The sequence below is a fragment of the Aedes aegypti genome, chromosome 1 (assembly GCF_002204515.2).
Source record: "Aedes aegypti strain LVP_AGWG chromosome 1, AaegL5.0 Primary Assembly, whole genome shotgun sequence".
Taxonomy (NCBI): domain Eukaryota; kingdom Metazoa; phylum Arthropoda; class Insecta; order Diptera; family Culicidae; genus Aedes; species Aedes aegypti.
In genome coordinates this window covers 303,899,369-303,926,260 of record NC_035107.1, presented here as the reverse complement: position 1 = coordinate 303,926,260, position 26,892 = coordinate 303,899,369, and the positions used below count along the sequence as shown (strand labels likewise).

The 26,892-nt window shown below is 38.9% G+C and overlaps 1 protein-coding gene across 2 annotated transcripts; it reads left to right on the top strand.

The window, feature by feature from the left end:
• Positions 1-256: 256 nt before the first annotated feature.
• On the top strand, positions 257-19,664 carry LOC5578918 (sorting nexin-32). 2 transcript variants are annotated; one of them, XM_021838382.1, is made up of 7 exons: positions 257-570; positions 647-838; positions 5,106-5,843; positions 17,617-17,799; positions 18,011-18,028; positions 18,221-18,330; positions 18,618-19,664. In XM_021838382.1, exons 1-7 carry the CDS (start codon positions 565-567, stop codon positions 18,709-18,711), a joined length of 1,341 nt encoding a protein of 446 aa, XP_021694074.1. In that variant the 5' UTR covers positions 257-564; the 3' UTR covers positions 18,712-19,664. The 2 variants fall into 2 exon arrangements, with proteins under 2 accessions (XP_021694074.1, XP_001657203.2); XM_001657153.2 differs by lacking the exon at positions 18,011-18,028 and having other exon boundaries at positions 259-570.
• Positions 19,665-26,892: the final 7,228 nt, after the last annotated feature.

Sequence of the window (26,892 nt, the reverse complement as noted above, 5' to 3'; positions counted from 1 at the left end):
TTTTGAAGGGGGGGGGGGGGGGGTGACATAAAAGAAAATTAATATTTGTCTCAGCCTAATTGAAATCTTAAGCATTTGAAAGTTGTATTATAAAAATATGAATTTTTATACCTTTGAAATCAGAACCAGAGACAAATGTATATAGATCGTTTTCAGAGTTGTTAACAAACTTGAGCACCCCTACCATCAGAGGTTGTGCAAAACCTGTTCCACAACGTTTTCCACACTCATAAACGTCATCCGCTCATCAAAAACACAACATCGCCCGCCCCCACGACGACACTACAAATAAGAAAAAGAAGCTCCCCACTAATCAAAAAAGTGATACAGCGAAAGCAGCAGGCAGACTCTTTTCCACTTTGTGCATTATTCTGACTGATTTCTGCTGACGAAGACGATTTTCTTTGCATCAAAGTTAATAGTGGAATTAAGGTTGCTTGGGAGAAGGCAAATACGGACGAACGGATCGTCGAAACCGAGTGTGTGAAGTGAAAGGAAGGGGCGATCTGGCCAGACGAAAGTTTTTGACGATTCGGATCCGAAAGACGGCCAAAACGCAACAAAATGATGGTGAGTAATAATTGGGGAAGATAATAACAAAGGCTGGTACTGATAAGGAATGGGAATTTCTGTTTCGGGCGCGCAGGACGGAACGATTGAGGAGAACGGCAACGGAACGCCACTGACCGGAAGTTCGGACGATGGATTCGTGGCCCCGCAGCAGAAGAACGGTCCAACGGCGGAACAAACGACGACGGTGGTCACGGGAGGGCAACAGCAGCAGTCCGGGAACAACAACAAGCCAGATGCCGCGGCACTCCCTCCCAATTCGCTGCTGGTGAGTCATTCAATTAGGCATATAGCCAACAAGAGTGGGATGGGAAGGAAGTGTGATAAGATTAGGAAGTGGTTTAAGGTGAAACATGGCTGTCACAATGGCTGGCTTGTGCCCCTACTCGCGATTTCATATAGGCATAAATTATAAACGTACGAAGTCGATCTTATTTTATTCTTTCTAAGCTAAAATAGAAATTGCGCTTTCGTTTGATGCTTCCTTCGTGAGATTTGTACCTTCAAAGTTTTAGTACATCGAATTCGGATTCCAAACTGTTTCATTTTAACCCTCTCTTCCCCACGACTTTATTAATTTTTTTTTACAATAAAAAACAGATTTTTAAAAGGGCTAAATTTTCCGAGATCAGTTCGATTTTTTTAATAGTAAATAGATTGTTTACCAATAGTTTTACTATTGAAACAGTTAGTTCTTGATTCATCAGATAAGTATGGAATCATATTCTAGTAACTATTGCATAGTATTCTTTTGATGTATGTATGTTTATTTATTTGTGACGATAACCTATTAGTTTAAAAACTTTTTACAAGGTCAAGGAAGCTATTGATTCGTTTTGATTCGTTGATTCGGGATCCAAAGTTTTTTTTTTCGGGGAAATAGGTTTTAAATTTTATAACCGATTTTTCGCTATTTTTTCATATCATCTAGAAGACATTTTGCACCATGAGTGCTTAAAGAGTCAGCTGATATAGTTCTTTCTTTATCCTTCCTTAGGCCCAAAAAGTTACAAATCATGACTTAGATTCGTTTTCGACCCGGAAATTCGAACAGCTTGCAAAAGTCAGTGTGTTGACCGCTTCCAGTTTTGTTAGGCTTAAATGAATGGCACAGAAGATCCAGAGTAAGTCCCTTTAGAGATCTGTACTTGGGCGGCCTGTGTTACCGAGTGCGGAGTGACATAAAACATATACAGGTATTTCTGTAAAGCTTCCTTCCAGCTTGTCCCCTGCTGTTTGCTGATTTTCAAAGCTTTCAAAATGGAACGATTTTGGCGTTCGACATCTCCGTTTGCGCTCGGGTAAATTAGTGTAGTATGCGTTAGTCTTATTCCCTTTTCCACACAGTAGTCCTTCAGTTCTTGACTAAAAAAGTTTCTGGCATTGTCGAACGTCAGGATGTACGGTAGTCCCATTCGGGTGAAGCTTTCGTCCAAGAACTTGATGATTTCCTTTGACGTCGTTAGCTTCATCGGCTCTGCTAGTACGTAGCAGCTGTATAAATCGATAAGCACCGTCCGGTATTGGACCAAGAAGAAGAAAGTCACCAGAGAGATGAATCCATGGCGCACTTGGAAGGTCCATGATCCTTAACGGCTCCGGTTTTTCGAAGGGAGCAACGAGTTGACAGTTGAAGCATGCTTTGAAGACTTTCTCTACAGCAGCATCGATGCCGGGCCACCAAACAGCTACTCTTAATCTGCTCTTCATTTTTTCGCGTCCGGGGTGACCAACGTGAGCCAGCGTCAAGATGACTTCTCGGAGATCTTGTGGCACAACTATTCTGTTCTTCCGTAGGAGAATTTCGTTTGTCAAGCAGAGTTCACCTCTGAATGGTGCGTACTTTTTTATGATTCCTTCCCATTTTCCATTGTGCAAAGCAGTTTTGACACCTTGTAGTTCTTCGTGTTCTTGTGATCGTTGAATTATTTCGTTTATTGTTATTGCAGCTGGTTTATTCACCTCCACATGTTCCATGTTCCATGTTTCATTTCAACTTTGCCGAAATAATTAAAATTGTAGCGCCTAACGATGGGGTGTATTAAAAAACATTTTTTTGTGATTTTTCGAAACCTCGCCTCCCCTCCATGTATGATTGAAACATTATTTTTTTCTATATGGCAAGAGATATTTTTTCAAAGCCGGCCAATCTCCCCGCTCTCCCCTCCCCTAAATTCATACGTAATTAATTATCGAACTCTAAAATGTAATTACTACATCTACATGCGACGACTAATTAGCTCCAATTGTGAAAACAATGCTTCAGTTTGACTGAAAATTTATGAAATCCATTACACACATTATTACTCATTATTGGAAAATTACGTTATTTTGCCCTGTCCTTTGATTCAGAAAGGGGTATGGGCGCGTTCTGCCAACTCGGTCGAGGCAGATTTCTTGTGTGAACAAGTTACAACATGGACGTTCTAAAGTGCCAGAATGAAGTGTTGTGCTTGTGGGGAGCACTTGAAGATGGGATGGAAGGTCATTACTTCGCGTTCGTGCTTTACTCCTGCTTATCTTAAAAGTTATATACAATAACCGACCCTAAGTTTAACTATCGAAATTAACAGTTGCAAATACTATAATCGTTCAGAGTTCACTAACATGTCGTCGCGTTAATTTTATCATAATGATCTTTTATCTACATCCGTCGAACCATTTTGAATGGCCGTTGTGAGAATATCACCAAGAACTTCTCACATGCATTAAAGCTGAATTGTCCTACATTGAAACATTGAGGTTTTCGCTCTTTTGGATTCATTTTTTTGTTGTTGTTCGTCCTTAGTATTGTTGAGATGTCCTGAATGCCGCACATGGCGTACAGTGATCATTGCCATGGATTTTCTCGTAAGCTGCATGGGGATTGTTATCATGGGAATCCAAAGAGCGAATTTTCTATGATTTCATTGTAGGCCAATACAGCAATAAAGCATGTAACAATCACTAACATTTCTTCTCTCTTTATCCTTGTTTTCATATCTAACCCGCCATTACTACGAGGAAAAATTAATAAGTATCATGTTTTTGTAAATATTCTTATTACTGATTGCAAGGTGAATCAGATTAACTAAATTTTAAACCAATAACAAACTTGTTCCACAGAGCTGTTTACAAAACACCACCCAAAATCCCTCCTTTCCCATATCCTTAGGCAAAACGCTCCACTACCGCTATATGTATGACTGATTCATGTTCTTTTGACCTTGCATCATTCATACGTGTATTGGAAGTCAAGAGTAGAAGCAAAACTTAAAGAACCTTCTGGTCAAAGATGTTGCGTTGCCTACTTCCCAAACTCCAAAACCCCCTCGGTGTATTATGGACGGTGTGAGTTTTCAAACTTATGCTGGAGACTTGACCCCTGACCCCCTTGTACATCAATAAAATAAAATTATTGGAAAAGTACGTTATTTTTATGGAAAGTTTTACTTAAATATTGGAATTTTCTACAACATTTTCATGTATTGATTGTCATTTTGAATTGCTCAGTTGGAATTGTTTATTGCAACTTTGCATTTACTGCTATTGCTCTTTTTGAAATTTTTGATTTCTTGTGGGCGAATTATTTATTATTTATTGCAAATTTTGGCTTTTTTGTGGAAAATTTATAATTATTTCTTGCTTTTTGTGAAGAAAATAGGGACATTTTGAGGTTTTTAAATGTAAAATTCTATATTTTTTAGTGAGATTATTGTCGATTCTACTGCACTTTTAAATCTATTCATTGCTCAAAATTTTTTTGTTTATGAAAAATTTTGTTTTTTTCTATGCACTTCTTTATTTTTTTATGTAAATTTTTAATTTTTCTGTTGATTTTACCCTTGTTTCTTTACTGGCAATTTTTGCATTTTCTATGGAAATTTTATATTTTTTTATGGGACGTTAATATTTTAGCCGTAACAAAATTGCGACATATTTAGAATGCTTTTGAAAAGACATTGGCACCCATGGAAAAGAAATTTACCTTCATAATAAAGAAATGTTTTGATTATCAATAGCTCGTAGTGAATATTCAGTTAATGTCAACCCTTCCAACAATTCATGATCGACCAATTTCTCACGCATTAACATACTCCGTAATTTTCAAGTAATTCTTAGTTCATCACATTATTGGGTATGTGTCTAGATAGTTCGATCAGAAAGCGAAGAGCACAAAAGGGAGGAGCATCATCTGCTATTCTAAGGTTATAAAACATGCTTCTTTCGTCGGATTCAGTTTTTTTTTTTGGGACGAATGACCTTCGGGTTAAAGTCCCTCTCAAACAACAAAAACATCTAAGCCTCACAAATCTTTACTTGGTCATTATGTTCCACTGGAGTACTCTTTTTGCCCCACCTAGAATCGTCGGTTAGGGATAAGACATGTTTCAGCAAATATGAGAATGTCAAAAAATGACTTATACCATTTAATTCGACAGTACGTAAATATTGAATATCGTACAAGAGGTTTACCATGCAACAATACATTAATATTAACAAAAGAGATGATATGCTCACTATGCCTCGCTTATCACTGTATGTTTCTTTTCTAGGTGGACATATCGGACGCTCTGAGCGAGAAGGAACGTGTCAAATTCACCGTCCACACGCGAACCAATCTGCCCGGGTTTGCCAAATCGGACTTTCTGGTGGTTCGGCAGCACGAAGAGTTCGTTTGGTTGCACGATCGGTTCGAGGAGAATGAGGAATACGCGGGATACATTATTCCACCGTGTCCTCCGAGGCCGGATTTCGACGCCTCGAGGGAGAAACTGCAACGACTGGGCGAAGGCGAAGGCAACATGACCAAGGAGGAGTTCAAGAAGATGAAGCAAGAACTGGAGGCGGAGTACTTGGCCACCTTCAAGAAGACGGTGGCAATGCATGAGGTGTTCCTGACCCGATTAGCCTCCCATCCGGTGTTCCGGAACGATGCCCATCTGAAGGTGTTTCTCGAGTTCGATCAGGATCTGTGCGCGAAGCTGAAGAAAAAGATCGACGTCTTTGGGGGTCTGATGCGGAGCATAGGCAAGACCACCGAGGAAATCTACATGGGCGCCACGGTGAAAGACGTGAATGATTTCTTCGAACACGAGCTGCAGTTCCTGGGGGAATACCATGCGCACCTAAAGGAGGCCGCAACCCGGACGGAAAAGATGACCCACAAACACAAGGAGGTGGCCGATTCGCACATCCGAATCTCAGGGGCGCTGATGGCCCTCTCGACGGCGGATCACGGCTCCATGGAACGGTTTCTGGCCAAGTCGGCCGATATCTTCGAGAAGATTAGGGTGAGTATGTAGCTAATGTTCAATCAACTTCAGTTATCCCAAAAATACCCAAGACGATCTTTTTTTTTTTGCAAAAAATGCTATAACTTGATGGATTTTGAACATTTTAAGGTGTAATTTTCTTCAAAAACAAGGGGATTAGTATTGCTAACAAGTGCAACGCCGCTCTGCTCCCTGCACCCTCCCAATGTCGTAGCATGCGGTTGGCGTCAGTGATTGGCCTAAAGTGCTACAATTTTGCGAGAATATTAGACACAAATTTCAAGGATCTGAAAATTCGTTTAGTAATTCGTTAAAAATCTACTGACAACATTAATAGTATGCCGGTGACAGGCAGAGGGGCGTGATCGATCAATGAGAAAATGTGCAAGTTGAGGTTCAAAGGCCGGATCTTCAACTTCAACATAATAAACGTGCACAGCCCTCACTCCGGAAGCACTGATGATGATAAAGAAGCTTTTTACGCGCAGTTCGAACGCGAGTACGACAGCTGCCCAAGCCATGACGTCAAAATCAACATAGGAGATCTATATGCTCAGGTTGGCCAGGAGAAGGAGTTCAGACCGACTATTGGAAAGTTCAGCGCCCACCGGCTGACGAACGAACGACTTATTTCGCCGCCTCCAAGAATATGGCCATTCGTAGCACCTACCTCCAACACAGCCTTCCATACCGAAACACCTGGAGATCGCCACAGCAGACAGAATCACAAATCGACCACGTTCTGATTGATGGACGCCACTTCGACATTATCGACGTCAGGACCTATCGTGGCGCTAACATTGACTCTGACTACTATCTGGTGATGGTTAAACTGCGACCAAAACTCTCCGTCGTTAACAACGTACGGTACCGACGATCGCCCCGGTATGACCTAGAGCGGCTTAAGCAACCGGTCTTCGAGGCTACATTACCGGAGGAGGGTGAGCTGGATGAAGCCCCTCTTAAGGACTGCTGGAAAACAGTAAAAGCAGCCATCAACAATACAGCTGAGAGCAACGTCGGGTATGTCGGAGTCGACGGAACGATTGGTTCGACGAGGAATGTAAGCCGATTCTGGAGGAGAATAATGCAGCGCGGGTGGTCATGCTGCAGCCAAGGACCCGGTAGAATATGGAACGTTATAGACGGGAACGGCAACAGCAGACCCGCCTCTTTCGAGAGAAAAAACGCCGCCAGGAGTGCGAGGAGATGAAACAGCTGTGTCGGTCACGGAAGTTCAATTCATCCCGCAATGGCTTCGTGCCACGAGCCGAGATATGCAGGGATAAAGATGGGAGCATCTTGACGGACGAACGTGAGGTGATCGAAAGCTAGTAACAACACTTCGACGAACACCTGAACGGCGCTGAGAGCGCAGGCAATGAAAGAGGATACGTCGGAGGAAATACCTTCGTCATTACTGCGGACGATGGAAACCAACCGGCCCCCACTTTGAGAGAGGTTAAGGATGCCATTCACCAGCTCAAGAACAATAAAGCTGCTGGTAAGGATGGTATTGGAGCTGCATTCATAAAGATGGGCCCGGAGAGGCTGGTCATTTATCTGCACTGGCTGATAGGCACTATCTGGGAAACAGAACAGCTACTAGAGGAGTGGAAGGAAGGTGTGCCTCATCTACCCCAATCCCAGATCATCTTCCGTCTGTCACCTGTAGTGAAAGAGTTCGTGGGAAGTTATCATTGACGGCCGATTGACAACGGATCAGATCTTTGCTGTCGTCGAGTCGTCTACCTTGGATTCTTGCGCATGGTCGTTAATAACCATAACCGTGAAATACGAAGGCGCATCATTAGTGAAAGTCGGGTATACTATGGCCTATGGTAGTTCTCTACGGGCTCGCCATTTGGACTATCCTCGAGGTTTCCGAACGCCGGGTGCTTAGGACAATCTTCGGCGGCGGGAGTATAGGAGAATGGTATGTGCGGCAAAAGATGAACCACGAACTCGACCAACCCAGTATTCAGAAGGTGGCCAAAGCTGAAATACGCTGGGCAGGGAATGTTGCAAGAGTGTCGAACATTAACCCTGTAAATATGGCGTTCGCTTCGAATCCGATCGGAACAAGAAGGCGTGGGGCGCAGCGAGCTAAATGGATTGATCAGGTGCACCAGAACCTGGAGAGCGTGGGTTGCAGTCGAGAGAGGAGAGAGGAGGCCATGAACCGAGTGTTTGTGAGGTTATTTTTCAAGTTAATTGTAATTGAATCAAATAAATAAATGAATAAATAATTCAACGCCAGCTAGGACGCGAACGAGATCGCGAAGCGATGGAAGAGCTGTTTCGCGCCAAAGACACACGGAAGTTCTACGGGAAGCTGAACAGTTCGCGCAAAGGCTTTGTGCCACAAGCCGACATGAGCAGAAACTGTGACGGAAATCTTCTCACGAACGAACGTGAGGTGGTCGAAAGGTGGCGGCATCACTACGACGAGCACCTTAACGATGATGTGGCCAGGTGGCACGGAAGTTACTTTGGGAGCACGCACGGGCGACGGAAGACTTCCGCCTCCAGATCTCCAAGAGGTTGAAACGGAGATTGGGCGGTTGAAAACAACAAAGCCGCTGGGGTGTATCAACTACCGATCGACTACTGGCAAGAGGCGCTGCACTCGGTTATTTTCAAGATTGTGATAGAGATTCCAAGAGTGGATGGAAGGTGTCGTATGTCCCATCTACAAAAAGGGCGACAAGTTGGAATGCGCCAATTATCATGCGGTCACAATTCAGAGCGCTGCCTACAAGATACTCTCCAAGGTACACTCCAAAATTTTATGCCGCAGTATATCATCAATTGCTAGAGAATTCGTTGGGCAATATCAGGCAGGTTTTATGGGCGAACGAGCTACTACGGAGCAGATATTCGCCATCCGCCAGGTGTTGCAGAACTGCTGCGAATACAATGTTCATTGATTTTAAATCGACAGATTATGCACCAATACGGTTTCCCGGACAAACTGATAAGATCGATCGAAGTGATGATGGAACGAGTGATGTGCGTAGTCAGAGTATCAAATACACTCTCGAGTCCCTTCGAATCTCGCTAAGGGTTACGGCAAAGTGATGGCCTTTCGTGTTTACTGTTCAACATTGCGTTAGATGGTGTGATAAGAAGAGCGGGCGAAAGCCCGCTCTTCTTATCACACCATCTAACGCAATGTGTCCGTCCAGCTAATTGGTTTTGCCGAAGCTAGGCAAATCGGACTGAACATCAATGTCTAGAAGACAAAGTACCAGATAGCGAGGGGCTCAAGAGAGGACATGGCACGCCCCTGACTTCGAGTTCATATTGACGGTGATGAAAGCGGAGTGGTCGAAGAATTCGTATACTTGGGCTCATTGGTTACCGCCGACAACGATCCCAGCAGAGAAATCCAGAGACGCATCGTTGCTGGAAATTTTGCCTACTTTGGACTCCGCTTCAGCAGAACTCTTCGATCGAGCAAAGTTCATGAAGTAATCATCTACAAGACGCTGGTTAGACCGGTACATCTCTATGGGCACGAAATATGGATCCTATGTGCAGAGGATCAACGTGCCCTTGGTATTTTCGAACGGAAGGTGTTGCGGACCGTCTACGGCGCAGTGAAAATGGAAGACAAAACGTGGAGAAGGCTGTTGAACTATAAATTAGAAAACCAACCATCATCCATTTCGCAAAAATTGGGAGGTTGCGGTGGGCATGTCACCAGAATGTCGGATAACAATTCGGTGAAAATGGTTCTCGAAAACAATCCGACCGGCACAAGACGACGTGGTGCGCAGCGGGCAAGATGGATCGATCAAGTGAGACGTCTCCTACGTATAGCAGAGGCCACCCAGGCCTTAGCCTGGCTGGTAAGGTGAAATTTTGTGCTGATTTTAACATTTTAACAAGAGTGCTCGAAGAAGCCCAAACAAGGGTGTTCGTGTCGACTTGTGATCGGAGTGATTATATATAAGCCTTCGTGGGTTGAGCGGTTCAATGTGCAGCTGATTGAGAAACGAACAATTGCAGTGGTGTTCCGAATTCGGTGAGTTTGTTCCGGTCTTCAGCCAATATTATGCACATGCTTGCCAGAACGTCAACCGAACGTATCCTTTGGCCTTATCCTTCTCATTTATCCAATTCCCATCATTAGGCGTTCAATTAACCACTCCTTCCCTCTCTTTAGCATTTGCCCTAACTACCTTTTTGGTCTAATGGCCTTCGGCCTAACGGGAAAGAGCCTTGGCCAGTACAATAAGTATTTGTAGCAACTGTTTTTTGTTGCACAGTTAATTAATTGTCAAGTTCTAAGCAATTCCCGCTTAAGGAATCTTGCTGTTATAGGGTTTAGAAGTTTACATGTACACAACGAAACACGTGTCAAATGTACAACTTAAAATTGAAACTGCGAAAACAAACCACGTGCGCCGGTGGGGATCGAACCCTCGGTTCCCTACTCGCTAGATTAGCGCTTCAACCTACAAGCTGCGGAGCCCCTTGAGAGACCCGACGCTCGGATACGACCTGAACTCGATTACCCTAAAGCACATGGAATCATCATTCCACAGTCTAACACATACATCGTCGTGTACACGTATACATCTAAAGCGTTATTTACAGACATCGACATCGTGATCAATTGCTACCTACCTGGGAGGGAGAAACCAATACAACATTTCTGTACGTCATAGTGAGCCGGGATTCCGCTGTCACGAACTGTCACTGTGAGCCCAGATCTCAAACATTGGACTAACATGGAAAAAGCGCGTAACTGCTTAAAACACATTTTCGCATTTCATCAAAAGTGACAAAAATCGAATGAAAATCAATTCATGCACACAATCCAAGTAATGTCACGTGACCACCTTTCAATCGGATTGAATATAAAGCATTGAAAAACGCATCGTTTTACTTTTTCCAATAAAAATGAATATTTAGTGCATAGAAAACTGTGGCCCTTTTTCCATGTTTGTCAGGAAAAATCGAAAGTACACAACAAAAGAAAACTAGCGATTTTCCCCAAGCCTGCCTTGATCATTGTTGGCAAGCTGAAGTTATCTTGCAGTTCAAACAAACATTGGTCTATATTTCGTGTGTAGTATCGGTGCCTCCCTCCCAGCTACCTACCAATCACTAATTGGTCAGGACATTTACTGCGTGGTCGTCGTCCGACGAGATCGGATCTCGGCCGATCAATTACGGTAGAGAGACCGTTGCTCATATTAATTGCATAGTTAATTAATATTCAAGTTCTAGGCAACACAAGTTTTGTCGTGTACATATAAACTTCAAAACCTTATAACAATATCAACTCTCTTTGCTACCAGCCCTTTAGTCAAAAATATGTGGCTATGTTTGTTATTTCTCGAACTCATTACAATTACAGTCGACTCTCCATAACTCGATATTCATGGGACCATCAACTTATAGAATTATCGAGTTATAGAAAATACCAAATTCAAACAATCACAAAATCGAAGGAACAAATCTCTGCATTCCCAATACATATATGATCACTTCTTTAAGACAGCAATATTATTTTGTTGATAGTAGTTTGCAAACTATTATTTGAAAACTTTTTTCGAACTACTCGAAAAATCACGCTATTTTTACTGACAATATTTTTTTGTTATATTTTCCAGTTTTTCAATTTTTATTGCAACTTGGAAGTATTTGTTCACCTCCAAACAAGAATTCAATTAAGTTTCCCCAAATAACAATTAATTTAATATAGATATCGAGTTATGGAGATAAATTTACTTCTTGTATGGTATTGACTAGTGGAGATATCGAGTTATCGAGCTTTTTACGCTAGCCATGCTATTAAATATTTGACAGAATCTGACCACTGAACTGAAACTCAATAAATCCTTAGTAACTGTTGCCAACACTGGAAGCAACTGATTATGTTGCTCGGATGTCGTTGGCGCCATAGCAACCGGATAACGAATCGAAGTAAGCTGCTGCTGAAAAAATTCAAACTGAACGAAAAGTTCAAGCAATCAAGACGTGCAAAAAGAAAAACTTATCAAACTAGTTAAAATTAGAAAACTTAATGTTAAATTAGTTCTAAACCTTAATGTAAAATAAAATTAGTTAAAAGTACTTTGAAACATTTCATTTAAGTTTGGCTGGTAAAATCCTACAAATATGTAGTATTTGTAGCAGGTGAGTGCTGACGGTGGCCTTCAAGCTGTGGCCATTCCGTTCCGCCGACTGGATTTTACAGTAACCCATCACTCACTGAATAGTTTTCATTCCTTTTTCTGTCACTCAAACTAAAATCTAATTTAGATTTGCATAGATAATACTTTAATCGCTTAATAATCATTCATATTTTTAGGTTTCATCTAGACCATGTCCGCAATATCGTTTTGAGCTGCAGGCCAAATTATTGACACAACATAGTACGGTACCTACAACACTTCCAGTAATCGAATAAAAATCAGTCAAGGGATTGTTGTCTTGAAATTTGCTATTGGGGAATTTGCACAAGATTTTGTGCAATATTATATTCTTTTGAGAGAATAAAGCTCTAACAAAAAAATGTTTATTAAAGTAAAACAGTTCATTCTATGTCGTGTTAATAAATGGAAAAACAATATTTTCCAAGTCAATAAAGCATTTATGTTTTCTTAACTTATTCAACTTTTAAGGCGAAATAGGCCGTCATTGAAATTTGCACCCTTCGTTGATGATTGTTGCTAATGCATCTCACGATCAAATCAAAGAAAATCAGTTGGGTTTTCACTGACACAGCTGGAAAAGTAACAGCATACTTTATGTATCTTAGCGCGTACAGTGATACTTTTTCAAGTCAATATAAATTATCAAGACTGAGTTTTTTCACTTTGAAATGCAAGCTGAAAAATCATCATTGTTGCCAAAACGAATGACGGGTTACTTAGCCTTAATTTGGTGATTTATAAATAAAATAGTTTGGACACAAATACAATATAAAATTCACATAACTATTTAAAACTTCATAGAATCTGTTTAATTGTCACGGAAATTACAAATTCCTTAGAAAATTTTGAATTTTATAATATTGATGTTTTGAAGCTGAATTATCATTTTTAAGTTAAGTTTAAAAACTCAGACAGAAAAAATTGATTAAAAAAACTGTTTGTCAAATTTTTAACTAACGAAATTATTCAAAATGCTACGTCCACAAGTTGGGACCCCTCCATCCTCCTCGTCACACATTCGAGAAGGCCCCCCTTCCCCCTAAAATGCTACGTCATTGATGGACGACCCCAAATTAGAGACATGTACCCTATGGGCCGGACACTTGTGTGTAAGTTATTAGCATGATTATGGACTCCAAGAAAAACGCTGATTCTGTTGATAAAAATGCCAATTGATATGAAGCATGGAAAACACATGTTATATCTTCATTTTGTGGTATTGGTTTTGAATTTCCATCAGCTAGTTTGATTGTACGAGCTGTGTCTGGACATAGAGGACACCTAAAAGTTAATGCATATTTGTACAAAAAGTGTGTTAGGGTAGTGCTTCGTGAAGCCCAAGCAGGACAGTTCGGTTTTGCGTCGTCCGATAGATTTGGCTCACGCATGTTTTCGTCGCCGGAGATTTTTTTTTCCTGTTTTTAAGCGTCTTGGGGTGGTCACTCCGCACAAAGCTGGCGCATCAATTTGCGCCAACATTTTTTTACTGTGCCTTTAGGTGTGCCGATGTGCCCAGATGAAAAATTTCACCATAAACCTAGGAGCTATAAAAATACACTGAACTGAAATTTATAGTAGCAATCATAGCATTCCATGTATTTGTTGTCAACAAAAATAATATGGAAAAAAGCCAAACATTTTTTCTGGACGTGTTCTTTTAAATTCAGAACATATTTGCTGCACGGAGACCACGGCAATCATATCATATTCAAAAATTTCGTCAATCATTTGGAAAAGAAGTGGGGGTTCATAAAAGCATTGGAAAAAGCGAGACAGCTGGGGGAGGGCATAGACATCCTAAAAAAATAGACGTCAGTTTTTAATCATCCCTAGATTGAAATTTTGTTACTTTTACCATTTTGCCATTTACCCTCGTAGGCTGGCAAATATTTAAATGCCGTTGTTTACCGGAATTGGCTATAATATGGCTAACAAGAACTATTAGAAAAATGCCTTCAATATGAACTAAGGCAACGTTCATAAATGACGTAGAATTTTTTGGCCATTTTTCGACTCCCCCACAAAATCACATCGTCACAAAATCTTAGACTCACTCTCCCCCTAAAATGGTACGTCATTCATGAACCGTCCGTAATATGATTTTTCTGGTTCCCTGGGGCACTTAAAAAAATGTGTTTGATTTGGTTTCAGACATCTAAAACAAGCTTATTTGAACGCATTTCTGAAACGATAATTAAAAGTTCGAACAGGTTTAGTGTCCTTCAAGGCTGTAGCTGATTATTCCGGGGATCAAGTCCGGGTAGTCACATCCTTGCTATGTGTGGGGCATTTAACACCCAAACCTTCTCTCTTTCATCAAAGAGAACGTGTCTACGTTTAACCACCTGAGTTGAGAACTGCATCGATCTGAATTATCATTTTCAAACTCCTTCATTGTTTTTTCCGCTTAAGAAATTCCGTATGAGTTCCAGAGCTTCGATCTAAAATAAAAATAAATTGTTGAATGGGAAAATATCATAAAACCAGTGCGTGTTTTGCTGTAGCCCATATCAGTTTTTCCAACAGATGACAGAACGCAAACAACTTAAAATTATCAATGGTTGCTGAGAATGAAATTTCAGTTCATTGTGATTTTTATAGCAACCCATTATGAAAAATAGAGCCAGTCAGTGTGCCGAGATGTGCCCAAGCTGTGCAAGGCACACTGTGTAGAGTGACCACCCCCTTGCGTCTTGCTGGGTAGTGCTTCGTGAAGCCCAAGCAGGACAGTTCGGTTTTGCGTCGTCCGATAGATTTGGCTCACGGTTTCGCGCATGTTTTCGTCTCCAAAGATTTTTTTTTCTGTTTTGGAGCGTCTTGCTGGGTAGGTATATGGAAGGCACAAGCAAGACGGTTTGTTTTCGGGACGCCAAGAAGTTTGGCTGTCAGTATCAGTTTTGTGTTCAATCGAGGATGGATTACCAACTGGTGAGTTCGTTTCATGCTTGTGATAACACATATCTTCTTGAAAGCGTAACTTTTAAGTAATTTTAAAACAAACTTTGTATGGTTCGTCACTATAAGTGTCGGCATTATGCTTTTTTCTTATACAATTTCAATATACATAAATTTGTCTCTTTTAGACATTATTAAAAATTATCTTTTGAATTGTTCGACATTGTGAATGTTGACGTATTTTTTAAAACTTCTACCATATCGAGACAAAATGCACAGTAATACTCATATGTCATTTTCAAACAAACTATGTATAGTTCCTCACTACAAGTGTCGGCATTATTCCTGTTTCATATAATTTAAAATATATACATGTAATTTCCAGTTTTCGTCATTAATAAAAACATCTTTTGAATTGTTCGACATTATAGATGTTGACGTATTTTTTAAAGCTTCTACCAAAAACTTCTCGAGACAAAAATACAATACTAGCTTTAAATATGAGTCGTATATTTCCCCCTTGTCCATGGATCGCATCATCGACCAGAGGTGACTCCCAGATCTTTTCCTCCCTCAATAATAAACACCCTTCCCGTGGTGATTGTGGAGATGCAGAGGTATTCTCGGTCTCTAGAAGCAACAATCATTACACCCTAACATTCCTTCCCCTTCCCAACTGACTGTAAGGACTTGGCCGGCGCCGTTATTGATCAATAATATTAGATCTGCTAAAATTGCACTTCGAGAGTAAGCGGAAACTCCCATCCCTTATTCATTTGGATCGTAGTGCAATTCTTACCAGTTCCGATCAATCACGGAGTAGCAACCATTGACATGTACAGTCAGTCTATGCTATGCTATGCTATGCTATATGTACAAAAAGTGTGTTAGCTTTCAAAATTAAAGTTTGAAAATTTAACAAGCCTCATTATTTTTTTTGCTTGTTTAATCGTATACCTATCAATTGGTAACAAAATACACGCCAAAAAAGGGTACTTTTAGAATTACAAATTTTTAACAAAAAGTGTACGAACATACAGAATTCCGCTCTACTTTGTCTTGGTATATTCATTATACAGTAAGGACGCAATTCACCGCTAATGCTCCATTTACTGGTCATTGAATCAGGGTAACGGTCATATTTTGGACCCCCTAAGGAAGTGATTTTGGGTTTTTGTACAAATTAATTATTTCCACAACGTAGCAAAGTCAATGAACATGATGCCAAAATGTAGAGAAAGGCTTTCCCTGTGAAATAAAAATGCTCACCGATCATATATAGTCAAAAATACGTCGAAAGTAATTCAATAATGAAGCAATGTTTTTACAATTTTGGACATCCCAATACATTTTGGATTCTCAAAGTATATATTTTGGACCTTTGACGTTTTCATTTGATTGGAGGTAGTTTTGTGAAATGTAAAACACCGGATTTTTGACAGAATTTAACATGTTTAAATCCTGTTAAATGAGCAGTGAATGGCGTCCTTACGGTACTATAGTCTTAAGACATAATTTCATTCCATTCGAAATATGAACACTTAGCAGGAAACACTACTCAATCTGAATTTATTATTTTATAGCGTAAAACTGCATAATTTTAAGCATAAAATTGTAACAACACGGTCTACTTCTGACTGATGACATGAAATAAATAAACTTGTAAGCATAATCCCCATGAATTTAAAGAAAATTGTACTTCAATATAATTTTAAGTCTCCAAGATATTGCATTTAACAATGTGAGATCGTCATGGGTAGAGTAAGATGGGGCAAAAGTTCGACCTTAGTGGTATAATCAAAGTTTCCAGGAAAAAAATAGCAGATGAAATAAAACAAATACCATACAGCGAACCTTCAACATATTGGCTATAATTTGGCTGAACAAACTTGTGTCAAAATATTTACCCATTTTTAGTTATAACAGTTTCAAAATTGATTGTCTTAAACGAACTTTTGCCCCACCGGTGGGGCAAAAGTTCGAATATAGTGTGGGGCAAAAGTTCGTTGGCTAAAAGACAACATATCAATACTTTTATGCCAGGCATACTTTATACCAGCCGTAAACTTATGTTTGCCGAAAAATACACTCTAAACTTTCATCAAAAAATGCCCAAAACAAGGTTGATTGTGATACACCCAAAAAATAGCAGTTTTTCGCAAAACTAAGTGGAAATGTAACATTTTTGTGACATTTTTCGCACGATCAGGCAAATTTTGCTAAATTTGAAGACAATATGTAGATTTCAGGATGTTTGAAAAATTTTCCGTGGATTTATACATGGGTCGAACTTTTGCCCCGCAGATTCGAACTTTTGCCCCGCTATGGGCCAAAAATTGATTCCAACTATTTATGCAAAAACTAATACACGTCAAAGTATCCTACTGATAGGCCTAGAAACGTCCTTACATAAAATATTGAAAAATATTTTATCTTCATTTGGTTCTATGCATCGAAAGTTTGACCAAATCTTACAATATTCACATCGAAAAACAACAAATAGCCATAACTTTTCCAAATCTCAATCGATTTTTATGATATTTGGAGTGAAAGTCTCTTACTTGAATAGCATTCGAACCACTATGACATTTCTAAGTTTTGATTTGATTCGAGCTAGAAATCTTAAAAAGAAACTCTTGCTCCACTCGAACTTTTGTCCCACTTTACTCTATACCATTTACATGTTAATGTAATTGATAATCAATTCTTCCCTTTTTCCCTAGAACATGGAGGGTCGGGTGGCAAGCGACCAGGATCTGAAGCTGGGCGACACCCTGCGGTACTACCAGCGTGACAGCAATGCCGCCAAAGCCCTGCTGATTCGTCGGCTTCGTTGCCTGACGGCGTACGAAACCGCCAACCGGAATCTCGAAAAGGCCCGCGCCAAAAACAAGGACGTCCATGCGGTGAGTATCGTTTCCAAAAAAAACGCTCAACAGCTCCTTTGCTCATGGTTTTGGTTTTAAATTTCCTAAATGCGTGTTGCACAAAACAAAAAGCGTTTCTTAGTCAAGATCTAGGATCCGTTCATCCGTGGTCGTGGTGGGTCACAAATGCTGAACTGAACTCAATTGTGTCTCTTTTTCGATCGTTTCCATCCCATATCCATGTCTGAAGCCATTGGAGGTGCAAGAGGTACTGCTTTGAAGAAGTTTCATCGTCTTCGGCAAACATGTTTCAAATTCTTCTAGTTATTGCGATTTATGTTTTATAGATGCTTGACTCGTGTAGCGACTTTGGTTACAGTAGATTTCTTACTATGCGATATGGCTTATTTCTTTCTAGTATCGACTTAAGTTTAATATTTTGTTTTATTAACTTTCACAGGCGGAAACGGCGCAGACCCAAGCTTGCGAAAAGTTCGAATCGATGTCCGCTCGTGGAAAGGAGGAGTTGGTCAGTTTCCGACTGCGTCGGGTCGCTGCATTCAAGAAGAGGTGAGTTGCAAAAAACAATGCGATTGATGGAAGTTTTGTGAGATTGCAAGATGAAGCTTTGTTTCTTCTGATTCCGCTGCATGCCACTTTTGAATGCGTTTTGCTGCTGTTAATGAGCATGGAGTAAAACCATGTTTTACTTGCTTTAAAGTTTAAATTTCCTTTGAGTATGGAATCCATATTGTGAGTTTCCTGGTGAATGAGGTACTGGGAGTTGTACGAGAGAAGAATTCAGCCAAAGATTTGTGGAAAGCGCTTGAAAACACCTTTGCCACTTCCTCTTACAGCCTTATCGAACTGGCCGAGCTGGAGATGAAGCACGCCAAAACGCAGTACGAATTCCTACGCCAGTCGTTACTTGCCCTGCAGGAGATTGCCTAGATCTGCACCTGGACGACTCGACATTATCATGTTGGGATAGACTGAACGACGATTCTGCGGCGCGTGAGTAGGAATGAACATCACTTTTACTCGATTCGATTCGAATTTCAATACGTATGCGTTCGTGTATGTGTGTGCGCACTCTTAGGGCAGAATAAGGACCACCATTGTCCATTTTGATGAATATACAAAAAGGCACACATTTAGAAAGACTATTTGTGCCCAGATCCAGCGTAATATCCTTATCGAAAGAGAAAAGTGAAACCATCTTCGTCCGGTGATAACAATAACTGAAACGGTAACAGAAGGACGACTAGACTTAGGAATGGACAACAATCAGTGGCTTTTCTTTGTTGTAACAGTAAGTTAAGAACGAGCAACCAATTGTGAGACAAACGAATTCCATTTTTAGTTTTGCTATTACGATTTTTTTCTGATGAAACAATGTTTGAAGTTCTACTTCTCTTATATATTTGTATTTAATCAAGCATTTTTAGTTGCAATCACTCGTTAACTATTGGCTAGAAGTTGATTAAGATCATAGGGAGGAACGTGACGATTCCGTTCGATATCTGTTCCTTGCGTACGCCTAATATAATTTTTGGACGACTTTAAACTGATTTTGTAGTTGAATCTATTGTGGAGAACACATCTAACGAACAAGACTATTATGAAACAAATAATCAAATAATTCAAACTATTCGTTCCCTCGTGAAAACTCGAGGAAGAATAGGGACATTTGCATCTGCGCGTCACACGAATACATACACAAAAATAAACCACTTAGGAAAACTGAGAAGAATACAAACATTCATTAATTTTTATAATTGCTATTATTATTAACTATAATTCTATTATTATTGAACAGTATAAGAAACTATTACTATTATTATATTTCGATTCGATGGGAAATAATAATATATTCTGTATATGATCGTAACATAAGTCAAGAATGAGAAGATTACGAACGCGATGGGAGGTGTTACTGATCCGAAATCCTTAAGACCCTAGAGCTTTTTTTGAAGGTTTACTACGCTTTGTTGCGTTGAAGGTGCAAATCTCGGAATATTCTAATATATGCATTATAGGTTACGACGCCAGGATAATCAGGAATAACTGTTGCTCAAATCTGAGAAAGAAGTTTAGATTGACTTAGAGAATAAGAATATGACAATGAGCAATGTGCCTTCGTATCCATCTTCCAAGTAAATTTACAATAGTTTGTGTTCTTTTGATTCCGTTGCATGATCCTCTGGGGTAAGCGATAGAATTAAGATCAATTGTGTCCGGTTCGCGTTGTTTTTGTGCAAAAAAGATACTCATGTTTAGCCAAGGATGGAATACCAACTGGTGAGCTCGTTTCGTGCTTGTGATAACAAAATTTTTGCTTTGGCAGCGTTACGTTTATGTAATTTTCAAACAATGGATGCTTCGTCAGTACAAGTGTCGATATAAACCCTTATGAATGTTTCATATAATGTTTATATACACATACTTTTATTTTTTCTTCATTACTTTACTAAATATCCAGCTTTTTACGCTAGCTATAAAACTACGGGGGTTATTCAATCTTGAAGTTTCTAGCGTACGTATTTTATGGTTTGGTCATGGTAAGCCATAATTTGAGATTGTTGATTCAACTGTCAGAAATTTTCACGTGATTTGTTTTCCTAGTGTTATTTGTACTGAATTTGAAAAAGTCAGTAGTTTGATTATTGATATGGCTAGCCATTGTTCTGAACATAATGCGAGCCATGCAAATTCATCATCAGCAGATATCATAGATGAATTGAAGCAAATTTCAAACGCCGTAAATTGTCTTGAAAAAAAGAGTACATCTTCACCCCCATTGCAATCACACCCAAATTTGGGGATAGAGATGATGTCCGCGCAAGCTGAAAACAATTCTGGCTGGCGACTGCTTGGAACGCAAAAAGTTTGGAAGGCTAGCTGGGCAGAATATGATGCACGCCAACTTCGCCGCTTGAATCAACAAAAAAAACGCGGATAAGGCAAGGAAACGTCGCAAGCGAAACGCAGTTGGAATGTCAAATGCCAATTCATACTCAGTCCGCAACAACAACAACACCAATGGAAACAACAATGACGACAGATCCCGGAACAAATATAAAGGGATACTCATCAACAATAAAACGGTCTTCAATAAAACCAACATAGGCAGCAAACCCACATGTAGCTATTACAACTACAACAATAACAACAAATGCAATAGTCAACAAGCAGCAACAAGCTTTCTTCCTCCGGATAAGGATCTTTTGGCAGCAGCGAAGGTGAAATTCTCTGGTCACTCTACTGCCAATCAACGAGGTATCAAGTTTCAACGAGGAGAAACACTAAACCCGTGGATCACCAGTTTCCTCAAACAAGCTCCTCTTCTTCCCCAAATTGGACTCTCGGGCCCGCTCTGAGAAACTCTTTTTCTCAGCATTGTTCATCGTGTTCCTGTGAACGTTCGTGTTTTCGTCCGACCTGACGCACTCTACAGAGGCAGACCATGACGAAGCTGGTAACGTTTCAATAGATATAGAAAATAGTTTTAAGAATGACGAACTACCATCAATTTCTTCAGAAAATCGTTCTACTGAAATTCTGGTATATTGCCAGAATTTCAATCGCATGAAGAGCGCATCAAAAATGAGTATAATTAGTAAAAATATATTAAGCTCCTCGTTTTCAGTTATTTTGGGCACTGAAACAAGTTGGAACGATAGCATTAAAAACGAAGAAATTTTTGGTAGCAACTATAATGTATTTAGGAATGATCGGGATTTAGTTTTAACCCAAAGGAAGTCAGGTGGTGGAGTCCTAGTTGCAATTTCTTCAAAATTCAATTCTGAGCTTATTGCTTCACCAAAATTTAAGGATTTTGAGCACGTTTGGGTAAAAACAGAGATCATTGGAGAGACCCATATATTCGCGTCAGTTTACTTTCCTCCTGATCGAACAACTAAGTCGACGTATAAAGTGTTCTTTAAAGCAGCCGAAGAAATCGTTTCATGCTTTCCTCCTGAATATAAAATTCATATTTATGGTGACTTCAATCAACGAAATGTAGATTTTATTCCAGATTATGATAATGAGAGCATTCTTCTTCCAGTTGTTGGTGAAAATGAAACATTACAATTTATATTTGAGAAAATTGCATTCCTAGGACTCAACCAAATTAATCATGTCAAAAACCAACTAAATTGTTTCTTAGATTTACTTCTAACGAATATATGTGAGGATTTTTGTGTTGTGGAATCTGTTTCTCCGTTATGGAAAATTGAAGCGTTCCACACTGCGATCGAATATTCCATATTTGTACACAGTAACCTTAATCCCAACGACTGTAGTTATGAGTATGTTTTTGATTACAATATGGCTAATTATTACAATATCAGGTACAACATAAATAGAGTAAACTGGCAATCCAATCTGAAAGAAGAAGTAAATATTGAAATTGCCGTACAAAACTTCTACAAAATATTGTCGGAGGTAATTCAGGAGGAAGTTCCACTCAAACGTAAAAGACGAGGTTTTGGCTCAAAAAATCCAGTCTGGTTCAATAAGCAAATCCTTAATTTGAAAAATCGCAAACAAAAAGCACACAAAACCTACAAGGCACATAATAGTCAAGCATATTTAGAAAAGTATTTGAGTATTTGTGATCAACTAAATTTAACTATTTCGAATGCACTTACAGATTATAACATAAAAACCGAAAATGAAGTCAAGTCATGTCCAAAGAATTTCTTCAACTATGTCAAATCAAAGATTAATTCAAACAATTTCCCATCAAAAATGACATTAGACGACAAAGAAGGAAATAACTCAGAAGATATTTGTAACCTTTTTGCAACTTTTTTTCAAGAAACATATACGAACTTCTCTGATAATGATCGTGATTTTGGATATTTTTCATACCTTCCGGAGATTTCGAGGGATGTTCAAGACATTACGACAGGTCTGAATGATTTAGATGCTACTAAAGGATCAGGGCCAGATGGAATCCCACCAGTATTTATAAAAAATTAACGGTAGAACTTATTACTCCACTATTCTGGCTTTTCAATATGTCACTTGAATCTGGTGAATTTCCAAAGGAATGGAAAAAGTCTTTCTTGGTACCTATTTACAAATCAGGCAAAAAATCTGATATCAGGAACTATCGTGGGATTGCCATCATTTCATGCATTCCAAAACTGTTCGAATCAATTATTAACAAATGTATTTTTGGTCAAATTAAACACAAAATAACTAATTCACAACATGGCTTCTTTAAAGGCCGTTCAACTACTACAAACCTCCTGGAGTTTGTTGATTATTCCCTAATGGCAATGGATAAAGGTAATCACGTAGAGGCTCTCTACACTGATTTTAGTAAAGCATTTGATAGACTTGACATTTCAATGTTAATTTTCAAACTGAGTAAAATAGGTATCGAGAAAAAGCTTCTCAAATGGATTGAATCATATCTAACTGATCGGCAGCAAACAGTAAGATTTAATGACAAAAAATCCAAACCAATTCAAGTCACATCAGGTGTTCCTCAAGGCTCCCACTTAGGACCTCTCCTTTTTATTTTATATGTTAACGACGCACAGTGGTCGCATCCCATACAAATTCTGGCCAAAAGTACAATTCTCACTCAAAACGTTCAAAAATGCTAATTATTTGACAAAACATGATTTTGAGAGGTAATTTGATAGAAATAGTCGCTGAAACAGAAAATCGATATTTCCGGTACATTTGACAGAATTTGTTTAAATAGCACATTTTTGTAGTTCAATCAATGAAATCGGTATCCAGATCATAATCAAATGAAACGTCATTATTTTGATGCCAATTTGAAGTTAAATGTCATGGGCAAGCTCTTGATGGTTTTTGAATCTATTCGGGAGCTTATAAAGGTGAAAAATGCGATATTTTTATCAAGTATGATGGTCTTATGGGCTGATTCGTAGTAAAATTAAAACATATTTTTTCTTATCTTGGCGCAAAAAAGCGCAAGTGAAGCCATAGTACATCGAATACTATGGAATATTTACCACACATTGAGGGGTAAATGATCATTTTAGAGCGTTTCCCAGATATCTTGCACTACCTTCGAAAAAAATGCCTTATTTTTGGAGGAGCTCTATGTTATACACTTCTTGACATTCTCCAATGGTAAACATGTCGAATATGGTTTGAAATATCTTCAAAACAAAGCTTAAGGTATATTCTTTCGAATGAGACCGGTTGAGAAAGGTTTGGCCATGATTTAGTACAGAAACTGCAATTTCTATAGAACAACCTTCACGAAATTTGAAGAATTCAAAAGGGTCAATTTCAGCTGACATCTCTCCAGGTCACATGCTGTGAAAAATTGAAATATATACCAATTGATCTGAAACTTTGGGGAATTGTTATTCAATACTGAAGAAATCAAGAAAAAATATTCAAGAAGGAATTTGCTAACTTCATTTTTTTGACTTTTGGCCAGCTTTGAGCCACTGTGCGACGTATCTCTTATTCTTAAAAAAAAAATACGGATTCTTATATATGCAGATGACATGAAATTGTTTTTAGAAATCAAGAAAGACGACGATTATGAAACATTTCATAATGAAATACTTTTATTTAATACCTGGTGTTTTAAAAGTTTATTAAAGTTGAATGTTGAAAAATGTAATCTAATAACTTATAGCAGAAAACGAAACACTCCGAATTTAACAATAAGGTTAGGAAACCAACATGTTAAAAAATGTGATAAAATTAGAGATCTAGGAGTAATTTTAGATTCCAAATTAACGTTCGTTGAACATTACAACACAATAACTCATAAAGCGGGCAATATACTTAACTTCATAAAACGTTTCGGATATCATTTTCAAGACCCTTATACGATCAAAACCCTTTTCGTTGCTTATGTGAGATCCATATTAGAGTGTTGTAGTGTTGTCTGGTCCCCATATTTGAAATCACATAGAGTCGAAACGAATAGAGTCGATTCAAAAGCAGTTTTTACTATACGCACTCCGCAAATTAGGATGGACTGTATTTCCTCTTCCGTCATATAAAGCACGATGCATGTTGATAAACATTCAGACATTAAAACAGCGACGAGAATATGCCATGGTCGCATTTGTTAATGATATCGTTTCACAACGTATTGACTCAACAAAGCTATTATCTAAATTAAACTTTTATGCTCCTATTCGACAATTGCGTCACAGAAATTTGTTTACTTTAGATCGTTATCGTACAAACTACGCCAAATTTAGTCCTCTAAATCAAATGATGTCTGTTTACAACGAGCACTGTGAAATGATTGATCTAAGTATGCCCCGGACCAAATTGAAATCATATTTTAACTCACTAGGAAATCTTAGAATATAAGAAACTATGTAACTATGTAGTCTACAAATGATTGACGAAATAAATAAATAAATTTCTTTGAATTCAAATTCTTCAAATTTGTCAAATTTGTAAAACTACGGTTTGGGCACACTTAGATTTTTTTCACGAGCTCAGCTGTGCAAATCTCGGTTTCCTGATTTTAACCGAGACTCAGCTAACAATTTGTCCGGTTGCTTTGCAACGAAGCACGGTTTACTGATACTCGGCTTTTATTTACTGAGATCCCAGGAAATTTGTTTGCCGACTTCTCAGCTGTGCGGATCTCGGTTAAAATTAGCCGAGATTCGGCATTCTAATTTAAGTGTGGGTGTTTAAATTTCGCCTACCTCAAATTCTTCGTGAATTATAGAGAGTCAGTCATCACTCGTTGATAATTCTGATATGTACAACGTGCTTTTCACTATGCCAATTTGGGTACACAAGTATTTGATTATTTTTGCTCATATGGGGTATTTGAGAAATATGTACGTTTCGATGGAGAACAAGGAATTTGCACAAGGACTTTATTTCATCTCCAGTCAAATCTTAATGGAAAAATAAAATTACTGCATAATCTTTCAAGAACCATAGCGCGTACCGGCCAATATCATATTTAGTGGAAACAGCCATCCACATCAGATTATACATTTTTTCATTCAGCGGAAATTCAACTCTGTCGGTTTGTCAATCGGTTCTGCATCATGATTGTAAGTCTTGAATCACGCATTTGCTTCTTAATTATTTCTTATAAACGCCAGTATACTACCACATAGGTTCGCATTCGCATGTAATCCACCTGAAATATTAAATAATAATTAGAATTAAATGAGCCTATGCATGCTATAAAACGTTTGACTTTTACTGTGCGCCCTGTTTTCAAGTTGCCCGAGAGAGAACGAGACAGCACCAACACACGGCGCACAGTAAAAGTCATGCGAACAAAAGCATTTATGGCACGTGCAAAGGCTCATAGGAAATAAGTTTTCTAAACTCTGAAAATTTTTACATCCTAATGTAAACAAAACTGTTTTTTTCTCTGCAAAGCTTACTTTGATCCTACTATAAAAAATATAGTGTAGACAGAAGATGTCAGAAAGGGGTGATTCAAAATTTATAGCATGCTAGCGTAAAAAGCTGTATAGCTTTGAATAGCTCGACATTGTGGTTGTCTACTTACTTTTCTTAATCTTCTACCAACATCTTTTTCACCGCGCGACAAAAATGCAAAACTACCCCAGTAACCCCAAGCATTATAAAATTGCAAGTATTCTTCTGCATATCAACAAAACTGTTGCGACATCGCTTTTATTCGACAAATTTTAGGAGCTGTCAGTCGATAAAGCATTAACGCTACATTATAAATGTATCAATGCACTAATATTGCTTTATGAATTGCTTGATTGCATTATGAACATTCTTGCATTAGTTCCACAGTATAGGTGCCCTTTTCCACTTTTAAGCTAAGTATGCTGTTTCGCTCAAGAAAAGTAAAGAAATTCCTTGACTGAAAGGGTCAAGAAATTTCCTGCAGAGAGCCCCCTTTGAAGTGACATTTCTTCTCAACTGCGTACTGCGATCAGAAAAAAGTGATTTTCTTGACCATTTCTTGGGAGAAAATTTCCACGCATCGAGATAGGCGATTCCTTTTCTTGTCAGTAGCAAACCGGCCTTTAAGCTACCTCAATGGTAGGCTTACGGCAATGCAGCTGCATTATATAAGCAATGGTATGATGCTCCATGGTTACTTGGGTAGTTTTAGAGTCGTATTTGCTCAACTCTGTAGAAGAGTTTTCGAGT

Coding starts and splice junctions, on each gene's coding strand:
- LOC5578918 (XM_021838382.1), top strand. Junction 839..5,105: donor TCCCTCCCAATTCGCTGCTG/GTGAGTCATTCA, acceptor TTTCTTTTCTAG/GTGGACATATCGGACGCTCT. Junction 18,331..18,617: donor GTCGCTGCATTCAAGAAGAG/GTGAGTTGCAAA, acceptor TTCCTCTTACAG/CCTTATCGAACTGGCCGAGC.